This window comes from Protobothrops mucrosquamatus, unplaced genomic scaffold, assembly GCF_001527695.2.
Source record: "Protobothrops mucrosquamatus isolate PMUCROS unplaced genomic scaffold, P.Mucros_1.0 scaffold_11, whole genome shotgun sequence".
NCBI lineage: Eukaryota > Metazoa > Chordata > Lepidosauria > Squamata > Viperidae > Protobothrops > Protobothrops mucrosquamatus.
Genome location: NW_015386087.1, coordinates 1,883,107 through 1,910,143, shown reverse-complemented (window position 1 = coordinate 1,910,143; position 27,037 = coordinate 1,883,107). Strand labels below are relative to the sequence as shown.

Genomic DNA, 27,037 nt, shown 5'->3' with positions numbered 1-27,037 from the left:
CCCCAACCTTTTGGGCAACAGGGACTGGTTCTGTGGAGAGTTTTTTCCATGGCCTGGAGGGGGCATGGTTTCACATGCTGTCTGCATCCCATGGATGGGGCTTTGCTTTTTTGTGTGGCCGTTTCTGGCATGCCACGGCCCATGCCAGTCCATGGACCGGGGGTTGGGGACCCTTGCAACAGCTGCACAGTTCCAGGAAAATACAGGTAATTCTCACTTACCAACTGCCTTTAGTAGTTTGCAGTTGCAACAGTATAAAAAATCCCCAGCTTTGTAACTAGTCCTCACATTTACGACCATCACAGCATCCGTCAGTCCATGATCACCATTCGGATGTTTCACAATTGGTGCACATTTATAACTACTGTAGTGACCCACAATCATGACATTGTGATTTACGGGCTTTCCAAAAAGCTTGCAACAAGCAGAGTTAATGAAGAATGTCGAAGTAAAACCACAAGTCATGTGATGTCTCACTTAATAACCACATGAGTCACATAACAACCAAATGGGAAGTGATGTCTATTGTATGATTTTTTTTTTGCTTAGCAGCTGAGGCGCTTAGCAACAGAATTGCCCGTCCCAGTTGCAGTCACTAAGTGACATCTAGTTTTATGCTTTTAAGCTAAGGAGCCGGCAATAGGGTATGACAACCTGTACTTCATCACTGTCTCCTTAACACAAAGATGTATTTTCCTAAAGCTGCAAAGTTATTGCACGTATCCAAAGGACAAAGGTCTCTAAAGGAGATGGTGACAGCTGCAACCAGGATGGCCATGTCCTCTCCAAACCATTGCTTATATTTGGGACCCAAACAGAACCACCCCATGACTTTCCTTTCACAGACAATTAGAGCTTCTTTGCAATCACTGTTAATAAAGATGCATGCTTTAATGAAATCCCTTTTTTTCTTCCATTTAACTGTGCCTGATTCTCAGAGACTGTCTAGACAAGTCCCTGCTGTTTCGTTGGCAAGGTTTTTCAGAAGTGGTTTAACCACTGCCTGCTTCCTCGGACTGAAAGAAAGTGACTGGCCCAAGGTCACCCATCTGGCTTTATGCCTAAAGCAAGACTAGAACTCATGGTCTCCTGGTTTCTAGGCTGATGCCTAAATCAAACTGGCTCTCAAAAATCCCATATATCATTCAGTAAATAATTCCCTTGAAATATATAAAAATGTTTTTGTTCTGCTCTCTACCAGAAAGGTAAGCCTGAGGTAATCTGGCATCAATCAGCTGCAGCACAAACATCTGTAGTATTTATTGACAGACATCATAAAAGGTTGCTCTGCTTCATCTCCAAATTTCTAATCAATTCTTACATATATATATATATAGTGTGTGTGTGTGTGTGTTTTGAATACATTACCATATTAAAAACCAATATGCAATTAATTTTCCTTAAACTTGAATGGCTTAAAACCATTTAACAATTATATTACATAGAAAATATTCTGAGATTTTACCATCAAAGAAAAATATTAATACTTGTGTGTTCTGAAGCTTCATAAACTGGCTTCTTTAACATCTCAGGAAACCCATATGGATATTTTTCATCTGATTTAATACATTTTCAATAGTAAGCAATCAGTTTTGTTTATTGCATTAACATATGTACTAGAGTTATCAGTTAACCAAGTGAAAACTTGGGCTTTGTGTTTCTGGAATCCAAAGGAGCTGCAAAGTATTATCTAAAACAGCTGCTAGGACAAAAACGTTGAGTCCCTGGAGCCCCCAATCATCAGCTCTAAATCTTTGAAGCAAGGAAGTGAGGACAGTTATCAGAAATCTTAAATATTTACACCCACATGCCCACAGAGTCACAACTCAGGTTTCCCTGTAGCCAAATAAACTTCTGACTTCTTATTTTTTTTACCTGAAGGATGTTGCTCCATTCTCTCTTATTTTATTTCTCTGAACAGGAGATGCTCCAAGCGACACAATTTTGTTTCCTGCCAAGGTAATTTGTTTCACAATGGAGCCTAAAAAAAGATAAACAATCCAGAATAGAAAGCAAAATCCAAAATGACATTCAGCGAATGCACAGAACACTGAAAAGCCTATATCCAATTCTGAAGTAAAAATTTACACATATGTCAAGGTCAAAAATCCACTGTATTTGTATATAGTTATTCTACTAGGACATGGACAAGAGCAATATTCTTGATAGGCATGAAAGCTTCACTAAAGTATATAAGTCACCTTCAAGTACAGATAATGAAATAATTGTTTGATTAGGAGGCAATTGCTCAAATAAAAACAGTCAATTCTAAATAGCCTGTTCTCTCTAATAGACAAACTGCTGAAAGTTTCCCCCCCCCAATGTAACTGAATAATTATACTGTTCTTTTGTTGATAAAGTATTGTGACAATACGCCTACCCCTGGAATATCACAATACTTTTCTATTAAGGAAAAGTATTTCCAACACAGCACATTGCTGCTATGGGAATGCTGAGAGCTGCAGTCCTAAGCATCCCAGCTGTATTATCTACTCTACAAGCACCAAAAGGATTGAACCACAGCACTTATTAAATTGTATTTTTTTAATCTGCCCTTTAGCAGCCATATCAGAATTTATAACCCCTTTAAGATTTATGAATATTAGTTACCCCCATTCTAGCAACACAAAGCGCAGCAACAGATCATAGCTACAGTACATTTCTGCAACAATTCTGTATATATTATTCAGAAATTGAACATGAGGCTAATAGAAACAGCTAGGATGAAAGTGAACCTGCAAAGGATTCATCTTTTAGAGAAACCACAAAATGATTCCTTTCTCAATATGACAACTTCTCAGCTTAAATCCAAACACCATCCCAGCAACACATTTAATTTTAAAAGCCCCAGTCAGACATGATGCCAAAGCAATGTTGTAAACCTAGAAGTGTTGACCATTTGGTAAGGGAAAGTCATTGTTTCACCCAATTTTAGAACCACATCTGCAGGAATATTTCTACCTTGGATAAAAGCATTCAGTGGTCTTTTTTCACATAACTTGTTCACAATAGGGACAGAAGAACCCTGCTGATGCTTGACCACATTTCTTAAGATGCTTCCAGAGGGCTGTTGGACTGCCTAAGAATGGGGAGGAGAAATATTGTTACAAATATACTCCTTTATAACCAAAAATATAATTAATGTTGCAATTACACATTAGACTACATTACATTACATAAAGCAGAAATGTGGATACAGATTGCAATAGAAGCATCTGAAGTCGAGTATCTGAATTATGACTCTATCCAGTATTTCTGTAAAAATCTAGGGATTCCCATATTGAGAGGCACATTTGTAATTTTAACTATATTCACACAAAATGACTGCTAGGCAATACCCTGCTATGCCCCAAATAAATTCTACAATGGATATGACCAGTCATAAATATCCATTCGCCAGAAGACAAACCCTATGAAATTGCTTCAAAACCCACTTTATTATTATTTTTTTCCAGACAAGTAAAGAGACATCTAAACTAAGTGCCAGGTTGCCATTCACCATTTTCTACAAGAGATGAAAATTGGCAGGTTGATACTTTGCAGCATGACTGCTTTTTGGTATTCAAAGTTGTTGTTGTTTTTTTTAAAAAAAGAGGCAGGATGTGAAGAAGGTGCTTTAATGCTATTTTTTACACCTTACATTACATCAGAACATTGCTCGGTATGTTCTATCTTGAAACAATCAAAGCACCTTCCAATCAAGGCAGTCTATCTCAGCTAAAAGTTAGGAATGGGATTTGAGAGCTTTTACATGCACAGCAGATGCTCTGCCATTGAGCTGATTACCTGGATATTAATCTTGCTTCTTTTAGGGCTTCAGTGCCTACTGAAGGCTTGTTATTTCAATATGTATCTGGCATCTGTTAAGTTTTCTTCCTTAGATTCTAAAAGGCTCTTTGGGAGATTTGCCAAAAAAGAATAACATTGTCTAAACTATAGTAAATTTGTTTCCTGATTAAGTGAAAAAGTTTTAAATGGCAGACTGAAAGCTCTTGTGCTTTAAAGGTACAATGTATTAAGCCAATGTTGTAATGGTTAAATGTTCCCGTGACTTTTTTCCTATTGCCAAATAAAATACCCAAGACCTTTTTAAAATCAAAACGCAGAATCAAAACTTTTACAAGAGGAACTGAGGATATCCCCATTTCAGCTAAATTAAAACACTTGTAATCCCAATAAGAAAAGGAACAATGGCAATTAAGTACCTGAAAGCATAGTATCAATAGATAAGATGCTGCAAATTAAATAAGTTACCCTTTGAACTGAGATAGAGACATAAATATATTTTCCCTGCCAATGTGCAATTTTCAAGTTTGACTTGGCCTACCTAAAAGGGCTAACATCAATCTTGATAGTTTTCTGAAAGTTATACAATTTATGCGTTGAATTGAAGGGAAAATTTAATATAAATTGCTCAGAACTGAAGAGAAAATTTAATATAAATGAATATGGCATCTAAAGGGTGAAGACAATCAGAAGGCTGAGAAGAAAAAAGATAAGGCTGAAAAGCCCAAGAGAAAAATGAGCTGAATGTATTACTGCATAATAATGTAATAATAATCTGGAGTATACAGAGCCATTTTAAAATACCTTTCATCCTAACTTATCAGAAAGCACTAAATTTCAGACAGACATGGAACTCTGAAAATGATCCATCATCAGTCTTACAGCTGCTATCTGCACTGCTGAGAAAACGCTTATTCACTGTTCCATCCGTGTTTTTCAACATTGCCAACTTAAAGAAGTGTGTACTTCGACTCCCAGAATTCCCCGGCCAGCATGGCTGGCTTAATGTGAGCTTAACTTCTACCTGTCTGCTTTTATTTCTGGTGAACATGTGCATTAACATGAACAACTAAATTTCATTTTTGATATGTGCTGTTGTGCCCACAGTAAAAAATGACAATAAAGGTTATCTTATCTTGTTATTTGTTTCTCTTGAACCCAAGAATTAAAAGTAAACTGAATTAATAAAAGCAATAGCTAGCTACCCACAGAAGCCTATATACATATCTAGTCTTGATACAGAAATCCATTTGGTGAAAGATTTCAAATACTCCTGGCTGTGTTCTGCTTCTCACCATCCTAATATATTTGCTGTTTCAGTTCATACCTGTTGCTGTAGTTTCTCTCATGTTCACGTAATACCAAGAAGGACATGACAGCCTTTTCCTAAATAATTCCCCAACTGCTTATTTGTTGTGCCTTTGTAACATACAACAGTATACTGAAAGAAGTTCTCATTTCAGGTTCCTACATATGCTAAACATTCCCACTGTTTCTCTGCTTATGGACCAAAATATTCTATCTGATTACCAGTCTTTTTTAAAAAGGATAATTTTGCTAGAACCTGTACTTGAACATCTTGTCCCCTACCTGAACCCTACATTATAGGGGAAGAAGGAGATCCAAAATTCAAAAGCCAGAGAGGAGTTTGGCAGGAGTATCCTTGGTCAGGTTTAGTATCAAAACTGCATCTACTCCCATTCACAGGCTGTCTGGCTACATACCTTATTAAATATACCATAGCTTAGTGCAAAATCAAAATGGAACAAACTTATATCAAAATAAGTTTGATATAATATATCCCAAGACTGATCTCTTGCTTAGTATTAATAGCTTCTTTTTGTACAGGTTGTCCTTAGTGAGCAATGGTAATTGGGAACTCTGTTGCTAAGCAACAGTTGTAAAGCGCAACTCTACAACTCTACACCATTTGTGACCTCCTGCTGACTTTCCCATTGACTTTGCTAATTTGAACCCAGGAAAATGATCATGGGATCATGGGATGCTGCAGCAATTGTAATTGCAAGCAGGTTGCTAAGCACCTGAATGGCAATCAGGTGACTGTAGGGACACTGCAACAGCGGCAACTTTGAGCAGTAGGATAAATCTCCTGCTCCAGCACTGTTGTAACTTTGAATAATCGTTCAAGTTATGGCCATTAACTGACCATGATCTGTGTGCCACATGGGTACCATTTAGGTATGGCACATTTATTTATTAAATTTGTATGCCACAATCGCAAGACTTTCAGTAGTTAAAAAGTACATAATTGCCACAAATTTTCACCACAGATGCCTATGTGAATTTCTGGCTGAACTGTATTATTGAGAATAAATCAATTCAAAATGTCCAAACTCTGTAATTCACAATTCAGAACATTGTAGATGAAGTATCAAGCAAAGTTCTCTTACCAACTGTTTTACCTTTACAGGCTGAGAAGTCTGAATTTGCTGGGGAAGGGCAGAATTGGGATGGGCAATCCTTACAGCTGTTGGTACCTCAGTGATAGGCAAGACAGGCTGGAGAGTTGTGTTTACTGATGCAGCTGAGGTTGCTGTGGTAGTCAAGACCAACTTTGCCACTTCAAGTGATGTCATCACAGCTGATGTGGCTGATTTCATAGAATTAGTAGTAACAGTAGTTGAAGGTAATGTTGGGTTACAGTCTGGCTTTGCTACCTGAAGAGAAACTGCTCCTTTCTCCCCTGCAGTGGAAGTTGGCTGTATGACCTTCATGGTATTTATTCCTCCAATCAGTTGAGTGGAGAGGATGGACTTGTCATCTTGGTAAGAGAGTGCCCCTGCAGCCAAGGCACAAGCTGGGTCAGCAAGTGGAAGAGATTCAGAACCACTTGTAGTCGTGCAGGGTACTGAAACGGATGTCTGCGGAAAAGACATTTGAAGTGGAGAGCTGGGGACTGATGTTGCGGATTGAGAAGAGGCTATAGTCACAAAAGTGCTGTCAGCAACTGTGGAAGAAGTTGATGATGCAGTGGGATAAGTAGAAGAAGCTGTTTGAGGGACAGATTGCTGAAGACATTGTTCTATAAAAGTCTCTGTATTAGGCATTAATTGCCGTAAGGCGAGTAAACTTTTCTAGGCAAGAAAGATGACAAAAAAATTAAATAAAAATCAGACTGAGTATTTTGCTGTTCCCATGCCAGATTATAGTACATTAACATCTCTTTCAGAAGTAAATATTTTCCAAAGTCATCAGTACAATAGCTAAACTGGAAAGGATTATAACAAGCCTGCTTAATCTATGAAGTTTATGTTAAATGATATTCAAAAGTTTGCCAAGAATCCAACTATTTGCCTTTGCATCTCTACAGTCATTCGTACATTGTGGCAGAAGTTTTAGGTACCCTGGTTAACATTAACCTTTCTCAAGAAAATGTTTTGTAAGTCTGAGCATTTGCATATAAACAGAATGAGCGCTGTAGTCCTCAGTAGTCCTTGATTTATAACTACAACTGGAACAAAAGCTTCTGTTGCTAAGAAAGCTTATAAAATGAGTTATGCCTATTTTACAACCTTCTTGCCACAGTTGTTAAGCGAATTGTTATGCAAATCATATAGTTGTTAAGTAAATCCAGTTCCCCCATTTACTTTCCTTGCTAGAAGCTGGCTGTGAAGATCTCAGATAGTGATTAGAGGACCCCAGGTCGCTGCAACTGTTGTAAATACATGCCACATTTTGATCATGTGACTTGTGGAGATGCTGCTATGGATGTAAGAGTAAGGACTGGTCCTAAGTCACTTTTTTCAATGCCACTGTAACTTCAAATGGTCACTACACGAGTGGTTGTAAGTCAAGGTTTACCAGTACTTGTATCCAGCATGCCCCAGTTCAACTCTTGCTAGAGATGGAAAGAACCTATAATTTCTATAAGTAAACTAGGACTTGTGAAATGCACAGCCAGAGTGCATCTTCTTTTCTGTAGCTTTGTTTTGTATCCTTTCAGTTTGATAAACCAATGCCCACATTTTCCAGCATTTCTGGTAATATTATTACACATCCATATTATAAGTTTAGCAAAAGAGCTATTTTTATAATAATCTTATTTGCAATAGAAGTATTATTCTTGCAACCCTGAACTTAGGTGGAACTGTGTACTGAACAGGAGCATGCATCTAATCACATTCATTCCCTTTCTATGAAGGTAGGATTTCCAGCTGCATCTACTTCGAAGCATGTTCAATCACAAGTTTAGAAATCACTTTGAGACTACCACAATCAATGCACAGTGGTCCTCAATTTGATATTTTCAACCAATTCAATTCAATTCAGTGCAATATTCCTAAAGATGCACAAATGTTTCTTGGACAGAGATAGTTCTTGGTCTAGAACAGATGATAATAAGAGCAATGACAATGCAGTAGGATTGAACTCCAAAAAGCAGTGCAAAGTAGCTTGGACAAAGCTAGTTTTGTTTCATTTCAAACTAATTTTGGACATATCTGAGTTATAGTATCTACATGAAGTCTTGGAACTTGAGGCTGTAGTCTCTTTAATACCTAATATTAATGAGTTGTAATCATCTTTTTACTATAGAATATACTACTAAAGTAATTTGAAGTACATATATATTGTCAGAATTTTTGAAAAAAGCTTTATAAAGTTAAAGTTTATAAAGTTTATAAAGTTATCCATATATATTACAAATTCAAAGTAGCATTTGGCTGTTGTTTTCTCAAGCCAAATATTGTTTGCATCTCTCATACATAAGAGCAACTGGAGGGTAATTGTTTTAGATAAATAGGAGTTTTGTGAAAATCATTTGTAACTACAGTTGGAGTCAATTACATAAGCTTCAGTCAAGACTAAGGATTGTTGTCATCTGTGCAGGCAGGTGGAAATGTGATCTTTTTTCTTACATTTACTCAGAAGAGATTAATATCAGTTTTAGAATATACATCTGACAAGGAAAACTGTATGGTGTCAAAATGTGCTAAACTTTAAGCAGCCTTAAATTTAATAACTTGGCGAAGCATTGCCTCTTCTCTCCAGATTCATGGACAGAACCATTCATGCTGAAATGCACTCATCTGAAAGAAATATAACTGAAAGGAAATTATTTATAAAGTGGTCTGTCTTTACCTGGCTTTCTTGCAACACCTAAGTGAACAGTGTGTGTCCCTTTTAAGTCATTCAGTGATAATTTGGCTTTGGCTTAGCTCAGTGTTTCTCAAACTTGGCCACTTTTAAGATGTGTGGACTTCAACTCCCAGAATTCCCCATGCCTGTTCTCTTAACCCAGCCATGGTGTAACGGAGCTGTTATGAAAATACCAAGAGGGGAAGGGAGGAATTTCATTAGCAAGGCTTTCAAAATTTCTTGTCGACAAAAGTGTTTTCGGATGCCCCAACTCCAAATTTTCATCATCATAGTACCTGACACGTGATACAAGAATATTCATTAAGACATACCTTGAGAAAGGGAACAAGATTTGGCTGGGGTGAAGACTTCAGTTCCACATATAGTTCTTTGGTAAATTCTTCTGGTTCAATTTTAGCTTCCTAGGTAGAAAAAAATTGTAGCACAAATGTAAACTGTAGTTCTGCTAGACAAGGCTCTAGGTAGGAAACATCAATTCCCTTGCATTCTAGTACTAATTAATTCCATAATGTGCACATTTTCAATACACCCTTTCAATATAATGCCTTTTTTATATTGAAGGTCTTCTCCTTCAAACCAATTTTCACTTTTTAACAATGAACATCATTATATAAAGAAGAAAATTTTCCTGACTAGTTTAAAGAAACTGGAAAGTTTAAAGAAACTGTAAAAGCACATTTATAAGAAAAGCACCTTGAAAAAAGAAATTTCTTCTAGACTTTCATTTTTGGCTAAACAAAAATATACCAGATATGGTACTCTGCAGAGATTTTCAATTTTACCCTCCATTCGGTCCAGTGTGCCCAAGAGTGCAGAAGTATGGGTGCTGTAGTGCTAATCATAGCAAAAATAGCTGGTTGCCTACTATAGTCATGCAGTGCACTTACTATGAGTTTAAAATGTAAGAATTACAGGCAGTCCTCACTTTGTGATTATTAAAAATCCCTACAGACCCAGTAAAAGCTACTTATAAAAAAAGCTCCTTTGTTTCTAGAGTTCCAACAATTGCGCAAACCCCAGAAGTCTCAAGGCCACATTTTGGCACTTGGTAACCAGCTCACCTTTCCAGCCAGTTGCAGAATTCTGTGGTAAGGTGATGGTGATTTACTATGTTTTTGTTGATTTCCATCCTTTTCAGCCACTTTCTGGCCAAAACACAACCCACCCATAGGAATACATTGATTTGCTTAATGATCATGGCATTCACTTAATGACCACCACAGATAAAGTGATAAAATTGGGTCTGGTCATGTGGGTGCCTTGACTTATGACCATGGCTTACGATGGAAATTCTGGGTTCCATTATAGTCATAAATCGAGGGCCACCTGTATAGTTTTGCATCCTTGCATCCATTTGCATGATATTAGTTCCTTTTTTTCCTCCCTCTCATACTTAAAATTATACGATGAATTATAACAAGCTTGACTTTGGGTCAATTGACTTTGGGTCAATCACTCTCTCATTTAGCCCAATTCACCCCACCGGTTTATTGTTGTTCCTTCCTCCTCATACCTATTTTCCGCACATTAGGTATGCTTGCCACTTTGACTTTATAAAAATAATAAAGGTGGGCTAAAATATATAAAAAAATGTAACAGAGATTGCTAGAACTAAAAGTCAGTATTTAATCAGGATCACTATAATGGAATAAAAATGTGAGCACAGGGGTATTATTTCACAGTGTCTCCATTCTGGAATCATCTTACAAAATGACACAAAATTATAGCAGAGCCAGGTTTCAAGCTATTATGATAATCCAAGATTAATGAACATACTTGCAAGTGTAAGAATGAGTTTTCATATTTAAGGTAAATTCTTCTCTTTTTATCATGCAGCAAATCTAATGTTGGACATAGCAAATACACTGATTCCTTTTTTCCCAGAAAGCAACACTGCTAAGTTTTAATGTAATTTGACTTCCACAAGCAGAAGTAAAACTCAATCACAGAAATGGCAGCTGAAGACAATCTGTATAGATGCAAAACCACCCCTTCCAATAACCTGATGTTGTTAGCCTCCCCCAGTTTATATATAAAATTAGCTCCCCTATAAATGTTCACAGAGATAAATACATGACATACTCGTGTAACTTTCACAGCTAGTACCTGTTGGGCAATATTGGGCTGCAGGGTAAGTGACCAGTTGTCTTTATTTGGACAGTGACTCAACACTGCCCAAATAAAGAAACTGAGATTTTCTGTGATGAAATGACAACATATGGCACCATTATATGAATGGTACAAATGATGCAAAGCATAAAATTGATTTCATTTGTGTGATAACAGTATGATATACACAACATTAAAATCATGTCTCCAGAAGTTGTGAATGTTCCAACACTGGAAGTTTTTAAGAAAAGATTGGACAACCATTTGTCTGAAATGGTATAGGGTTTCCTGCCTAAGCAGGGGGTCAGACTAGAAGACCTCCAAGGTCCCTTCCAACTCTGTTATTCTATTCTGTTCTGTTCTATTCCTATTCCTATTCTATTCTCCATTCCATTCCATTCCATTCCATTCTTTTACTCTACTCTACATCATTCTGTTATCACACAAATGAAATCAATTACATGTCTTTATGGCTTGTCCTGGAGGCCATGAAGATGCCAACAGTACTACATTAAATAGCTCTGCTTGATAATGCAAATGTAAGGACTACGCAGAAGGCAGGTATGTTAAGATGGGCAGGAAGTTTGGAAACTCCAACCAAGCAGCTTCAAACTGCAACCTTCTGCCACAGATAAAGTCCCACCGGAAACATTCCTGAGCAAAGGCATTCAGAATCAGGACAAGAGTACTTGCAGATGAGCTTTTACCAACAGACTTTGAACCAGATTCTTCACAGTCTGCCCTGTTTGAGATGCTTGAGATCCACTGGATGCCAGTTTTATTAGTGTTGTAAGGAAGTTTTTGCACTTTTTCACATTTTCCAGCATTTCCTGACAACAAAACAGAAGATTGTGACTTAGATCAAATGGTTATGAAATTACTACTTCTGCACTGCTAGCCTATTTTGTACTTACCGTATAACTGATAGGCTGGGTGGCTCTTGAGTCACCTGTATCAGCAACTGGTTTTGAAGTGAAAGCCAACACTGGAGAGTCAGAAACAGGAGGCTTTGCTGATGATCCAGCAACCTGTGATTTTGCTGTCAAGCCTATAATATTTGGTGATGCTACAGACTGAAAGATATTCAACATACAAGTTACTTGCAACGTTCCTGGCAGGACCCACGCAGATGTTGCTGCATAACAAAGCTTATTTCCATGAGAATGAATTTTCCTTTGACTAATGTGTGATCTCTTAAAGAACTATACATTAAATTAGCTACTCAAGAGAGGGTTTACAGGCAGTCCTTACAATGGTTTGTTTAGTGACTGTTCAAATTTACAGTGGCACTGAAAAATGTAGCCTATGACTGCTTTTCACATTTATGATTGTTCCTCATGGTCATGTAATCAAAATTCAGATGCTTGACAAGTGACTCATATTTATGATGACTGCAGTGCACTGGGGGGTCATGTGATCACCTTTTGTGACCTTCTGAAAAACAAAGTCAATGGGGAAGCCAGATTCAATTAACAACCATGTTACTAACTTAACTGCAATGATTCAATTAACTGTGGCAGGAAAGGTTATAAAATGGGGCAAAAATCAGTTAAGAACTGTCTTGTTTGGCAACAGAAGTTTTAGGCTCAACAGTGGTCATAAATTAAGGACTATTTGTATTGCAAGAGTAACTGAATTTTGTTATATTGTTTTTTATTTATAAAGTGATATTTTGTTTTCAACTTTTCTAAATTATTGGATGAGTGCTAAAAGAAAAGGAAGAGAAAAGACTAGCATCAGCTTTTCTTTTCTACATCCAAATTTCTTTGCCCTGTCTTTTTTCCTTTGGGCAACGCCTTTTCCAGGATTTCATACAGACACATGCATTATTCAAGCCCAAACAGGAAAATAATTGACGATTGATGTCTCACATCTTGGCCTCTGTATGTAAGAGACAGAAGACAGAATTGGCTGCCAAATGATTCCAATTCAGCGTCTTGGTCTTTTCTTACTTTTACATCTTATGGGCACAATAAGGATACCAATAGCACTTAGACTTCTATACCGCTCCATAGTGCTTTACAGCCCTCTCTAAGCGGTTTACAGAGTCAGCATATTGCCCCCAACAACCTGTGTCCTCATTTTACCGAGAGAAGGCTGAGTCAACTTTGAGCTGGTGAGAATTGAACTGCTGAACTGCTAGTAGCCGGCAGTCAGCAGAAGTAGCCTGCAGTGCTGCATTCTAACCACTGCACCATCACAATCATATCACCATAGGGCACGGGTCGGCAACCCACGGCAAAGAGCCGCATGTGGCTCTTTGAGCCTTCTCCTGCAGCTCCCAGTCCTCCTCCGTCATTTGCAGAGAGAGAGACAGAGAGAGAGAGAGGCACTTGCGCTTCCCTTATCTCTCTCTCTCTCTCTCTCTCTCTCTCTCTCTCTCTCTCTCTCTCTCTCTCTCTCTCTCTCTCTCTCTCTCTCTGTGTGTGTGTGTGTGTGTGTGTGTGTGTGTGAAAAAGAGTGAGAGGGAGGGAGGGAGGGAGAGAGAGAGAGAGTGAGAGAGGGAGGGAGAGAGAGAGAGGGAGAGAGAACTCATGCACAGCAGCCTCTATTTCTTTTTAATTAAACTCTTCAATCAAACCCCCTCCTCCGGCGTACGCGCATGCGCACACGGGTTTTGCGGCTCCCAGTGTTTTCTTTTCTGTGGGTAACGGGTCCAAGTGGCTCTTTGAGTGTTTAAGGTTGCCGACCCCTGCCATAGGGTAATCGAACTAACAAAAGAAACATTTTGCTTTTCTTTTTCAATTCACAAAATTACTAACAATCAACAAGACGGTCACTGCAAAGGCATCTGGGATACTGGTTCATATTGAAGGCCTAATCATGACGTAGTGGCTGATTGTGCTACTGATCTGTTCCCTCTCTTCCCAAATTGTAGCCCCTTATTTGATTCAATGCTTGCATAGGATCCGTATCATGCTAAATGCTTACTTTATTATTTTAGAAGGAGGTTAGCTAGCAGTCTGATGGCTTATAAAAGAACTCCCTCCAGACTGAAAAAAGCAAGGGCCTTCTTACTTCTGGCTTATCCAATTCTTATAGCAAGCAACAAAGAACCGGTTTCATTTTGCTCAAATCAAAGAAAATATAAAAACAGGATACCTAAAGCCATGACTACTACAAGCACATGCATATGTACAAAAAAATGTTACAAACTTCATTAGCTCTGCGAAGCAGAGAATCTACAAGGTTGATCATCTTATTGCTGCACATGTCACTAGAAACTTAGAATTGCTACTCCCTATGGACAAGTGTTTCAGCAATATTGATCAGAAATAATTTATATATAGGCTGTTTGCATTAGAGAAAGACACATCTTAATTTGGAACTGCATATTTAAAACCACACTTTTTTCTTTAGGTTTGTGAACCACTGTAATAAAAAACTTAGCAAGAAAACTAAAAACTAGAAAACAGAATGCAAATCATACCTGAATTATAGCAGGCTTCTTAACAGCAGAAGTAACAGAATGAGTTGCCCAAGACAGTGTTTTAACAGGAGCTGTTAGTACTTTAAGTACCTGAGTTCCAGAACTCTTTCAGTAAAGTAAAGAAACAGATTTAATGTAAAAAAAGAAATCACTTTCCAGCTAGTAATCAATGAAAGTTCCTTACTATCTGGAAATAAGTTATCTGCTTTGCATAAAAATGGCAATTCTTCACCCCCTCCCCCCATATATAGTTTTTTCTATTTTTGTGTAAGTTGTAAACTTCTTTGAGTGTTATTACAAATGTTATAGCACTCAGGGTAACGCGAAAGGTTAGTGCAGAGTTAAGTTGCATTTATGACTGATTATTCAAATACACATTTATGCTGTCTTACATGCAAGAAAATATTTTTTAAGCTGCAAATATTTATCATGTGACAACAGTAACAGTGGCAGTAATAGTGAAAAAATGCTTCTGTTGCACTTTCTTACTTATAGACAATTTGTACTACCAAAAGAAATCTATATCAGATTAATTCTAAGGGCCTTGCAATTCCATATGTTCAAAGATGCATTATAGCAGCAAAGGAGCGAGCAATCTTGGGGGGGGGCAGGAGGAGATATTTTGAAAGTATTCTATGAGTATTGTCTCAAACTGGCTGCTATGGAAGCTGTAGGCAGTCACAACACACCAATTTACCACAGTACGAACTGGGGAAATTGATTCCCATCATCTGTCCTAACACACTGGTGCTTTATCCCACCACTGCTTAATCACATTTGGAGCTGTATGTCAATTTTCAAATAAAGCATTTATTTGAACAGTTATCATCTTTATTTTCTTAGAATATTTATGGCTCCAGTATGAGGTTCTACATTCCTGTAAAGGTCAATAATGACAAAAACTGATACTTGTCGTTTTCTTATATTTAAAGGAATAAATAAAAAGTCAGAAAAGGAACATTGGTGGACACTGTTAGGAATTATACTGATGCCTAAACTCATACTATCTAATTCTTACAGGCACTAAAAACAGCAAGAACATTTAAAGAATTACCTGTACAGGCTGAATTTTGATTGTAGGTGGAGGTATTGAGCATCTTACACTGGTATTATTTGAGGTCTGACTCTGAGTTTGTAATAATGCTTGTTGAGATATCAACATTAATTGACCAGTATTACTTCTGACCAGAATCATTCCTAAAAGAGAAAACACTGTCGGATCTCCCACTATTCATCCTTACCAAATAACGGTATATTATTTTGAGCATAGATAAATGCAAACAAGGTGAAAGAAATACCATCCTTTATTGTATTTAGTCCAGAAGTTATTTTAAGATAGGAAATACTGCAATATTTTAGTACTTCTGTACAATAGTACAACATTTTTCTCTAGGAGCCTTTTAAAATTATAAATGACTACACTTTTTGCAGATTTGCTGCTAGTTACAATAAATGTGCCTAATATTTTCACTTCACACAAAAAAATCCAGCATATTTAAGCAACAAGGAAATTCAGAATTAATTTGCTCACAGTTCTTCACAGTTAGAAAAGTTCCAAGATTCTTATATTTTAAGTATGATCAAGCTTGTCAGCTTGGGTTATTTCTAATTTTAATGCAAAATACAGATGGTTCACATATAAATGTTGGCCTTTATTGACACTATAAGAACAGATTAAAACAAGTCACTCTTTGCTATACTCAAAACACACCAGTACATTTACATTAATTTATATTAATAGTTTATTGAATAGTAAAGATCAATTGGGATATTCCAATGGGGAGGATGGTGGAAATGGAATCTTATTTCTCCATGTCAAACCTAATTTCACATACTATATGCTAAGTGGAAAAAAAACCAGTGCTATTTTAAGAGTATGGTATAGATAAACCCAGGTTATGCTCAAAAATACCCTTAATGATTTGAGCACAAGAAGCATTCTATAAAAAAGAAACAATGGGAAAAGACATAGTTAACATATAAGAAGTTTTTAGTACAAGAAGATGTAGAACTTAAGATGAAATCAAGAGAACAATTGACTGCAGGAAGATTTAGTTTTAAATGGTTTTCATGTAAATAATTAAGAGACATTTTATATAAGTAAAAAGTAGATGAGACTGAACATAAAACAGAATTTGAAATTGAAATATGTACAAATGAACATCATGTTATTGCTAAAATGTATAAACTTTTGCAGAGATATGAAGCAGAAGAACAAGTGATGGGGACACATTCTAAAATGGGTTATATTTTTTTATTGTAACATATAAATGGGAGAGAATGTGGATTAAAATACTGAAATTCACATTGCATTACAATTTAAGAAGGGACTTTTATGAAATGATATGATTTTACATGAGCAGACATTATCAAAGATATATAAAAGTACTTCTAATCACCACTGAAAATGAGTTATGGTGGGGGGCTTGGATTCAAATATATACAATGATCCAAAGAATTTTAAAGACCAATATTCAGATGATACCAGAACTATTCTTATTGGGGTTTATGCCAATTAGGGTAAACGTATTGAAGACCGATTTTGTATACGGTAAGTGTAGCAGAACATTATAAGCACAAACATGGAAAAATACTGAAATATCCATAACGGGGCAATAGATCATGAAGATGGCATAACATGCAGTAATGGTGAAAATAATCTGTTTGATCAGTGATAAGACGAGAATTACTTGTATAAAAGACTGGAAACCTCTTCAGAGCTTTATGCTGAAAATGGAAAAGCATGCATTTGATAATTTACAGACTTGCTAATTAAAATAAATTGAGTATGGGAAAAAGAAAAGCAAGCTGTAACTTTAAAGAGGGAGGACACATAATGAATTTGTTTGCAACTGCTATAAAGAAGATTGAAAATTGCCTCTTAATATCTCTTTTCCACTACCTTCACTCTTTTCTACTTTTATCTTTTCTGTCTTTTTTCTTTCACTATATATATTTTCCTGTTTATTTTGTACTTATGTACTTACATACTTATGTGAAAATGTTGAATAAAAACTATTAACAAGAAAGAAACTCTGAATAAAAGAATCCAAACCCTATTGCCTACTAGTGATGGTATCATCTGAATATTGGTCTTTAAAATTCTTTGTATCACTGTATATATTTGAATCCAATATTATTTTGCTTTTTTGCAATCAAATGCTTTGATTATAATAAACAAACTCTACTCTGCAAATGTGGCATAGTAAGTGTATAAATATATTATACCAGGGTTGTAATTCTGTATTAAATGTTAGAAAGATCTTCATAAGGTGTGATGTAAGGTATACGTTTTTCCTATTTGTCTTCTACTGACAAAGGAATGCAAACTTTATGCAAGGTTCAGAACTAACTTTTAATATTATGTATCAAATTGTAGATTATGTAACACTGCCACCTAATGGTACAAATAAAATATAATATTCAAGTATTTCAAGAGTTTAAGTGTGTTAGCTCTATCCCACAATTTCACTGGAGAAAATTTTGTGTGGTTTACAAATACATATCTACTGTTTAGTATATGTATTATTTTTACAAGATACGTTTTCTTTAAGAAAAATAGGGGTGGGAGGGCAGAAAAAGAGATCATAACAGGATTTAGGGCTTTTAGAGCTTCATGAGCAAGATAGTCCTTCTTTAATGACCACTTGTTCAGCAACAATGACCATTCAAAGTTAGGATGGCACTGAACAAGATTTATGACTGAGAGTTGTAGTGGCAGCCATTGCAACTTTCCCACAGTGATGTGATCTCAATTTGGATGTTTGCTAACCAGGTCACAATTATGACCTGCAGTGTCTCACAGTCCCATGATCACCATTTGTGTCCTTCACTGCTGGCTTTCAACAAGTAAAGTCACTGGGGAAGCCTGCAGGAAGATGCAAAATGGCATTCACGTGACATCATGCCTAACAACCATTTGTTTAACGATTTGCTCTGCCAGTTGGCCTGAGGCTCCAAAGGTCATGCTGGACGTGGCTGAGATCCCACCTCACCTCTGCTTAGTCTATTCTGTCTTCCCCATCTTTTAACTTTATTTGTATTTTATAGTGTTTTACTCTTATTGTACACATATTGTTGCATTGTTTTATTCTTTTTAACACTGTAATCTATCCAGAGTTACCTTGTGGTTGATATGGGCAGCAAATACATTTAATAAATAAATCAACAATAGGAACTTGCTGTTGTAAGTTGGCCCAATCAAATGACATTGCATTTTATGACGGCATCGCTTAGTGATGGAATTGCCGGTCTCAATGACTGTTGTTAAGCACTGACTACCTGTAGCTTCCCATGTCCTGGCTCTTCCATCAAATTTGGGGTCAGAGTGAGGGAAAGACTCTTTGTGTAGCATTTGATCTATTAGACGGTTTCTCTCCACCAGATGTTTTCTTCTAAGGGATGCACAACTAGTTTTTATTATATTTTATAAGCTGCCCTGTAGGAGATGACCAGGTTGAGCCCGAAAGAGGGGTGAAATGCGTCATCACTCACGAGTCCTTTCACACTCACAAGAGATCTAAATCCAGTCTACCTTGATTTCCTTTATATTTTTAACTTCTCCTAATTTCCTTTGATTGTTAATAGTTCAGATTCTTGTAAAGAACTTAAGCTTACAATAAATCTTTATACACATTTGAACTGCCTGGATCTCCTGATTTCCTTGGTGCTGACATGCCCAAAGCTATGACAGATTTAGGTAGCCTATAGATTTCATAAATAAATATAGTAAATATGAACGCTACTGCTCCTGAGATTGAGGATAAGGTGCCTAGTGGACTGGCTTTACTGACTGATTAGGGAAAGTGGGGAAACAAATATATCTGCTTGTTAAGTATAATGTATCAAATCACAAAATAAGTTTCTTGTAAAAAATGCATTAGGGAAAATGCATTAAAATGCATATCCTAGGAACAGTGTCATGATCTTTTTAATGGATTGCTTTAAAATGAAATGAATATCCAATGGAATAAATAAATGGAATAAAGAGAAAGATGAAAAATGACCATGTATAAATCAAATTCAACAGACTTGCAAACACATGTTATTCACACTTTCTTTCATGGCTGCAAAGATATATTGCTAAAGTGCTAGGCATGAATCAAGAGACCCAAGCTTAAGTTCTGACATGATCCCTGGGAGACTTTGAGCCATTCACACTCTTATTCTAACTTAACTCATCGGTTTGTTAATATAAACTGTATGCAGCTTTCAACTACCACTATACACTCTTTGGAAGTCACCATATTCCTTTCTTTGGTTATCAAACCTAGAAATAAAGATTGGACCAAGGGCTGCTGGTTATCAAATGGCAGAAAGAATATGCATATTGAGAAACACTGAAGCTAAAGTATTATTTCAGCTAAAAAACATTCCCAAGGCTGTGAAAATAGTACAGTGAAAGGAAAATTTGAGTTACTTAAGTATTTCTGCAGTGGAGACCTTATAATGTACCTCAATAATGGGGAGAACATTAGTCAGGTAAAAATCCAAATTGCACCTATCAGAGACAGAAGACTATAGAATTGAGCAGAGAGGAAGTGAAGAAACCTTGACAATGTCAGTATAACCAGTAACAGGTATGTTTCACAAAAAGATCCAAAATAAGTATTTTATACAAGGAACAAGTTGCTCAGCTAACTCCTATGTGATAAATGCTTATACAGTAGGTGAGGAAAATTAGGACCCAAAATACTGAATTCTAGCAAGAACTTCACATAATCCTATCCTCTGTTGACACTGCTTAAATAGCATAAGCAGAAAATAACCAATTCCTCAAATGATGTGTTCTTACAATACATTGAACAAAAATGGGAGTTCTACAGCCAAGAAAACATTATACTTCCTTATTATGATTGAGTATACTTTTCCATCTCCCTTCTTGTGGTTCTAATTGTTTTTATTTGGGAGAGCTTTAACAAAGACTACTTGTGCTGCTACTGATCTGCAGGTTGCTGGGCTAATGACATTGTCATTAATGGGTCCATAACTTCTACTTAACTTTCTATTCATCGTGGTTACATTTACACTCTGCTTTCAATTGTTATTACTGGGCAAGTTCACATAGGAAAAAATACGGTATGCCTGCCATCCTAGTCTTCTACCTGGTTCTGATCCCAACTGCTTTGTCTTCCTCTAGGTCAGGAATTCTGGGAGTTGAAGTCCACAAGTCATAAAAGAGCCAAGGTTGCCTACTCCTGCTCTAGGTATTTGTAGGTCTGACATTCCAATTCTGCATTTGAGTTGGCTAGAGCAACTCTATGCAAAGAAAAAGAAGAAGAAGGTAACTACCGTGTTCCCCCGAAAATAAGACCAGGTCTTTTCTTTTTCTTTTGTCTCCAAAAGAGGCACCAGGTCTTATTTTCGTGGGGTGTCTTTTATACTCACCACCGGCACCGACAGTCCTGCCCAGCCAGTCCACTTCTTCTGCAGTCGAAGGAGCAGCTCATTTTGCAGCTGCATTCCAGCCTGCATTTCTCACTCACAGGCCTTTCTAGAAGGCCTCTGCAGCCGAGTACAGAGCAATGGAATCCATAGGTCTTGCCGAACCAAGCTATGGATTGAATCCATAGCTCGGTTCTCGGCTGCAGTGGCCTTCTAGAAAGGCCTGTGACTGAGAAATGCAGGCCTGGCTGCAGAAGACGCCATAGAAGAAGTGGGCCGGCAAGGAGACCGGACCGATGTTCCATTCACCCACACCCTGTGCACACCGTCGAGGTGTGGGGGTGGGTCGAACTAAAAATCCACACACGGAGCGGGGTTTTGATCCCGAATGAAACCCCTATCCCGAATATAATCCGGGTGGGGGTTTTAGTTCGATCCCGAATAAAAACCCCATCCAGAATGAAAGCCCTTTTATTCCATTGTCGTTGATGGAAGAAACTGATTTCAATGGTGTTGGAAGAACTGAATGGCCAGGATGAACACAGATTATCCTGGGGAAAGTCTATCTGTATGGCCACTACAGACCATATCACACATAATCACTCACTCAAGACCAGTGCTTAGTCTTTCTGAAATATTTGGATAAACAGATTTTACTGATAGAGGACAATATGTGTTCTGTACTCCCATACATTCAACCCAAAATATGGATCATGTATGTAGATGACACCTTTACCATAATAAAAAGGGACTAGAGACCACAAAGAACACGTAAAACCATCAATGACATCTTCAAAGGAATCAAATTCACAAGGGAAGAAGAAAATAACAAGATACTACCTTCCTAGATATCCTTACTAGCAGAGACTATGATGGCAAGATAGAAACACGTCTCTACCAAAAAAATTGCATCAATGTAGCACACAAATCAACTAAAGCATTCCAGAATGTCCTAAGTAAGTCCAAAGACCCAGCAGTCCCAGAAGAAAAAACAGAAGTCATCTGTTTTTTATGCAATGAAAGGACTATAACAGCCACCATGTAAGACAAACAAGCAGAAGACTAGCAGAACATATCCATAAACACAAACTAGCAGTCAGAAGACAAGATTTTTTTTTTTAATTTCCCAACACATGGACAGACTTAACCATAGTTTCAACTGGGAGACTGTAACCATCCTAGAGTAAGCCAAGTCTAAAAACACTAGAGAATATCAAAAAGTCTGGCACTCTGACAAATCAGCCGCCAATAGGCACACAAACATCTACAACCGTTTAAAAGGGACAATGAACAAAACATCTCCCTACCAGCAATCATCACCCAGATGAGCAGAAATTAACACCAAAATTAACATCAGACCAGCAATCAAGAAGTAAAGAATACTCCAATCAAGGACCTGCCAAATAAGCTAACGATAAACAGCCCAACCAAAATGCTACTAAGGCTACTTCCAGCAATGCTGACAGGGCAAGCCACTATATAAACTGAGAGCAAACCCCACTCCCTACTAGCACTGATAATATTACCTAGTTTGGGTAATGAAATGTCTACAATAAACCAAATAAACTCGGAAAGCACCAAGGACACCTCAAAACAGATTTTAATTTTCAAATATAAAATACTGTTATAACATAGATATATCAACTTATTGCACCAGAATCTACTAAATAATGATATAAAGGAATTTTTATTAGGAAATTGTTAATTGTTACAATTTTTACATAATATTTCAATTTAACAAATTAGATATTTTTTGTCAATAAATCAAAAGATCAATTTATACTTTTACACTCCTCTACCAAAAAAGACCAGTATATCAAACCTTTACATTTATCTCACATAAATTACAACAAATTGTAGATACTCCTTAAAATCATGAGTGAACTATTTATTTGATAATCAGGAAACAACAATTAAAATAAAGTTTGGGGAAACTGAAAGTTCAGAATTGAGACAGGATGGCATCAAAGCTATATACAGTCAGCTTTTTTAATGTAACACCAAATTTATTCTGAAAAATGCTGGAGTAAAAGAGATAGAAATTGGAATTAAAAATCCTAGGAGAAACTTCAACAAATTCAGATATACTGATAATGCTACCGGTTGGGCTAGAAGTGAAAAATTTAATTGAAAGTGAAGAGTACATGACAGCAATAATTTTAAGCCTTGATTGTGTTAACAGGTAATAGCAACTGACAGAGAAGAAACTAACATAGGGACAGACTTTATTTTTTCTAAGCTCACAGGGATGTTATATACTGTACTGCCAAAGCTATGATTTTGTAACACATGGCTGTAAAGCTGGACTCTCGGAAAGGGGGGAAGCCTTTGAATTGCAATGCTGAAAAAATGGTTGACATAGAGCAAGAGTAAATCATACAAAACTAGATGAAGTTTTACTTCATTTATCAGGTTGCACAATGGAAGGTAATAATGAATCTAACACCTGTTTATTTTGAATAGATAATATAAGGAATAAATATGGAACTAAAAAGTTTCATTTGGTTTTTGAGTAAATTTGAGATTGTTAATGTAGTTTATTTTATTAAAATTAAATAATTAGTAATAATGATGTTTAATATGTTAGTTTAGGAGAGAGCTAAAGGATGTTATAGAATTGTTAACTTAAGGGTAATATAATTTAAGACANGGGGGGGGGAAGGGCGGGGTTCGAGGGAGGTGGGGAGTTATATTGTAAAACTTTTAAAAATTTTCAATAAAAAAAAAAAGATAATATAAGGAAAAGACCCTGATATTTGGGGAAAAATAAGTGGCAATAAAAAAAGAAGCCATCAGAAGACCTATATACATACAAGTTATTGCCTCAAAACTTTGATTTTCCACATGAAAAATATTGTAATACTTACTTACAAATATTTGAAAATGTAATATTTGATAAAAATATGCAGTAAATTTGTGTTTCGTTCAGACTCACCCTAAAACATATAAATCTTATTGTAGATTTAAGAATTTAACTGCTATTTTTTTTTTGTAATTTTACATTAAACACTGGAAAATGACTCTTTCTAAAAGTCTTAAATTCACACCAGGGCTTCCTATTGTTTGGACTTTTGGGAATGAAAGAACATGGTTAGATTATTTTGACATTCGCTGAGAACCCTGACTCTTATTTCCAATATTTCACAGTATCACATACATTTCAAAGGTGACCACTGATCAAACAGTAGATAGGTACGATATGGATATTTTTTGCTCTGAAGTACAACCTTCAGTACTACAATTAGAAAATGTTGAGAACTCTGTAAAACTGAATTGTCCTACATTTGGGGTATTTTTGAAGATATGCAAAAAGAAAGTCTCTGCCCAAGCAGCCCAAGTACAATTGGATAAAAATTAGGTGAGTGCAGTTCAGAAGAGAAATGTTAAGTATCTGGATGCTTTCTTTTTCCCCCTCCCCATCTCAAAAGGCCTAATATTCCTCAAGAAATCGTGAATACAATTTGCTAAATATGAAATTGGCCATGGAAGAAGTTACAGCTGCATTACTCCACACACGGTTTTATATATCAACACAGGGTTTTAAAAAAAAAAATGTTCTCAAAGACAAAGCAAAACTTCGCAGCATCTAGCATCATTCGAGTGCTTCAAAATTCACCGTAACTTTGACTCCTATGAAATCAGCCTATAAGGAGGTGAAGAAGAGCCATAATTAAGATCAAACCAACGGTCCAAAAAGGGAGCTGCTTACCTTGGGGGATTTGAAAATTAGCAGGCAACTGTATTGTCGTTTGTGCGGGTTTGAGTCCTCCCGAGAGAGGGGCTGGCTGCCTCCCACCCATGTTGCTAGACTTGGGGAGCTGCTGAACCGGAGTCGAGGGGGCTAGTTTGATTTCTACCGGAGCAGGCAGTACTCGGGGTTGAGGAGCGAAGGATGGGACGAAACTAAGGGGAAGCTTGGCGCCCACAGGATTCAGGACAAATCTAGCAGGGCTGCCCGTGGGAATCGCCGGACAGGAGGCGGAGGGAATCATTCTCTGAGCGGGCAGCACGGCCCGGAGCTCCTGGATCGTGTTAGCCGCGCTCACGGGGGGATCCAGAGCATGCTCAGGAGGCCCAGGAGCCATGACCCTCCCCAGGACGGCTCCTGCCGTCACCGGCGGAGTAGTCATGAAGGAGGAAAAAGGCACCGTAGGGCGCAGGACTAGAGCTTGCGGCGCAGTCCAAGCTATTCCACAGCATAGCAGCCGCCAAAGGTACTCGGGAGCTGAGCAAAAGCTCCGCAGTTGGCGGTGCGGCAAAACCAGCAGGAGAGTCCCCAGCTCGCACGCAAAGAACCACACGCTCACGCATCCGCCGCTGCTGCCGACGACCCTTTTCTCCCTCTTCGCAGGCATGCACGTGGGGATGCCCAGGCCGCCCGCCAGAAGGGGACGGGAGGAGGAAACAAGCGGCACGTGCCGCTGCGGGTGGTGCTACGCGGCACCACCCTTCCACAGATTAAATCCCCGCCCCGCCAGAAACTAAGGACGCCTTGTCTCTAATTTATACAGCATCGCAGAGCGCAGGCGTGTACTGTGCGCGTCTTTAGCTTTCTAGCACATGCATCCAATCGTTAGATTGGGCGGCCTTCATGGGACGTCACCGAAAGGAAGCGTTCCTCCCCGAAAGGCTGTTCTAGGCGGGAAAGTCGGTGGTAAAGCTTTTACTTTCGCCCGTGTTAATGCTTTTACTTTCGGCTGTGTTGTGCTTCAGGGTCCCTTAAAGTTATTTATTGCTCCAGACCTTTGCTTAACTGGTAATAGCAAATTAATCAGGGAAAGCATTTGCAAAGAACTGTTGATTCGCGAGAAAAGGAATTGGGACGTTCATTTCATTCCGTGCTATATCCAAGGATAAATAAACAGGGTCTCCCTTCTCTTAATTTCAGACGTTCTCTGCTATTGAATGAGCTCATGCTTCAAATTTTCACAATGCCATGTGCCACAAATCAATAGAAGCTACAGTAGCTATAACGATTTGTCAAAAATATAAGTTAGATGTGCCCTAGGGATTTTTGTCTGCTGAACATCCAAGGGCATTTCTCACATTCCAGGGTCCCCATGAAGAAAGCAATGAAGTCGAGCAATGCCATATGGGTATTCAAAGAATCACACAACTACATAAATGATGTAATTCATGGCATTTACATACAATATTATAACACACATGATATTATTGTGCTTTCTAGATTTTAGAAGAAACAAGCTCACCCTGGGCCACAAAGCAGTGCAACTATAAAAGCTTAGTTCAGGCTGCTGGCAATTTTATGGATTGTCCATTGAGTTTTCTTGACAACATTTTTAGAAATGATTTGCAGCTGCTTTCTTTCTACAGACAGGCCCAAGGTCAGCCAGCTAGTTGGCTTTGTGCCCAAGGCCATTCTAGAAGTCAGATTTCTCCACTTCTACTTCAGTGCTTCAACTGCTAAGTTAAATGGGCCTTTATATTAATTTTACTTGCTATAAAATTTCAAATTGATCTTTTCTTCCCTAATCTTTTTTTGCATTTTATTATTAATACTTACTTGCAAATGTTTTGCATGCTACAAAAAGTATACAAACATTTTGTGTTTCTTTCAGAGGCTTACACAAAAATGTATAAATGTTTCTACACCTAGCTCAGTTGCTAATTTCTTTTTAAAATTATAATATTGCATTATTTGTACTCATATTAACAATTCAGCTTATGAAACAATTACACATTTAGTTCTGGAAAACTTTCTGAGAAATTTTACTTCTTCAGAAAGGTGTCGATATGTATTTCCATCTTCAGAGGTTTTGCTGACTCATAAAAAATAATTTAATATATCTACTATAGATTACAACTGGTCTTGTACACAGTAAAAGTAATAGCAATAGCAATACTTTGGGACTCAGCTTTTTGATCACTGATGAATGCACTTAACATCTGGAGAGGCTGATAATCTGCAGTGGCTGATAATTTGCAGTGAGTAGACCATGCAAAGAACAAGACACAAATGGGATTTTGAATAGAATGAATATTTTAATGATACAGAGAGCATTTTATGACTTACTATAGTTTTGGAGATCTCAAAATAGAAGCAAATCAAGTTTAATATATCAAAGAATTCTGAAAAAATATGTTGCTTACTACAGACATAGACCAAAAGATTCTATGAAGTACCTTAGCTGTCCCTAACATTGCACTCTTCTGGACAGAGAGCTCTGACATTGTTCTTAGGATCTGTTG

General features: G+C 37.4%; 1 protein-coding gene across 1 annotated transcript; it reads right to left on the bottom strand.

Annotated features, from left to right (window-relative positions):
• Positions 1-1,871: 1,871 nt before the first annotated feature.
• On the bottom strand, positions 1,872-25,182 carry TAF4B (TATA-box binding protein associated factor 4b). Its single transcript, XM_029284974.1, has 8 exons — positions 24,537-25,182; positions 15,498-15,640; positions 14,444-14,548; positions 11,703-11,843; positions 9,216-9,305; positions 6,198-6,881; positions 5,377-5,383; positions 1,872-1,981 (listed from the first exon to the last, which is right to left on the bottom strand). The coding sequence occupies exons 1-8, from the start codon at positions 25,180-25,182 to the stop codon at positions 1,872-1,874; spliced, it is 1,926 nt and encodes a 641-aa protein (XP_029140807.1).
• Between the last annotated feature and the right edge of the window lie 1,855 nt (positions 25,183-27,037).

Excerpts from the sequence above, each read along its gene's own strand:
- TAF4B (XM_029284974.1), bottom strand. The coding sequence starts at position 25,182 with ATGCCTGCGAAGAGGGAGAAAAGGGTCGTCGGCAGCAGCGGCGGATGC. Across the intron at positions 15,641-24,536 it reads TAATTTTCAAATCCCCCAAG|GAATGATTCTGGTCAGAAGT; the intron begins GTAAGCAGCTCC and ends TTTCTCTTTTAG. Across the intron at positions 9,306-11,702 it reads TGGTAAAAGCTCATCTGCAA|GAAGCTAAAATTGAACCAGA; the intron begins GTACTCTTGTCC and ends TTTTCTACCTAG.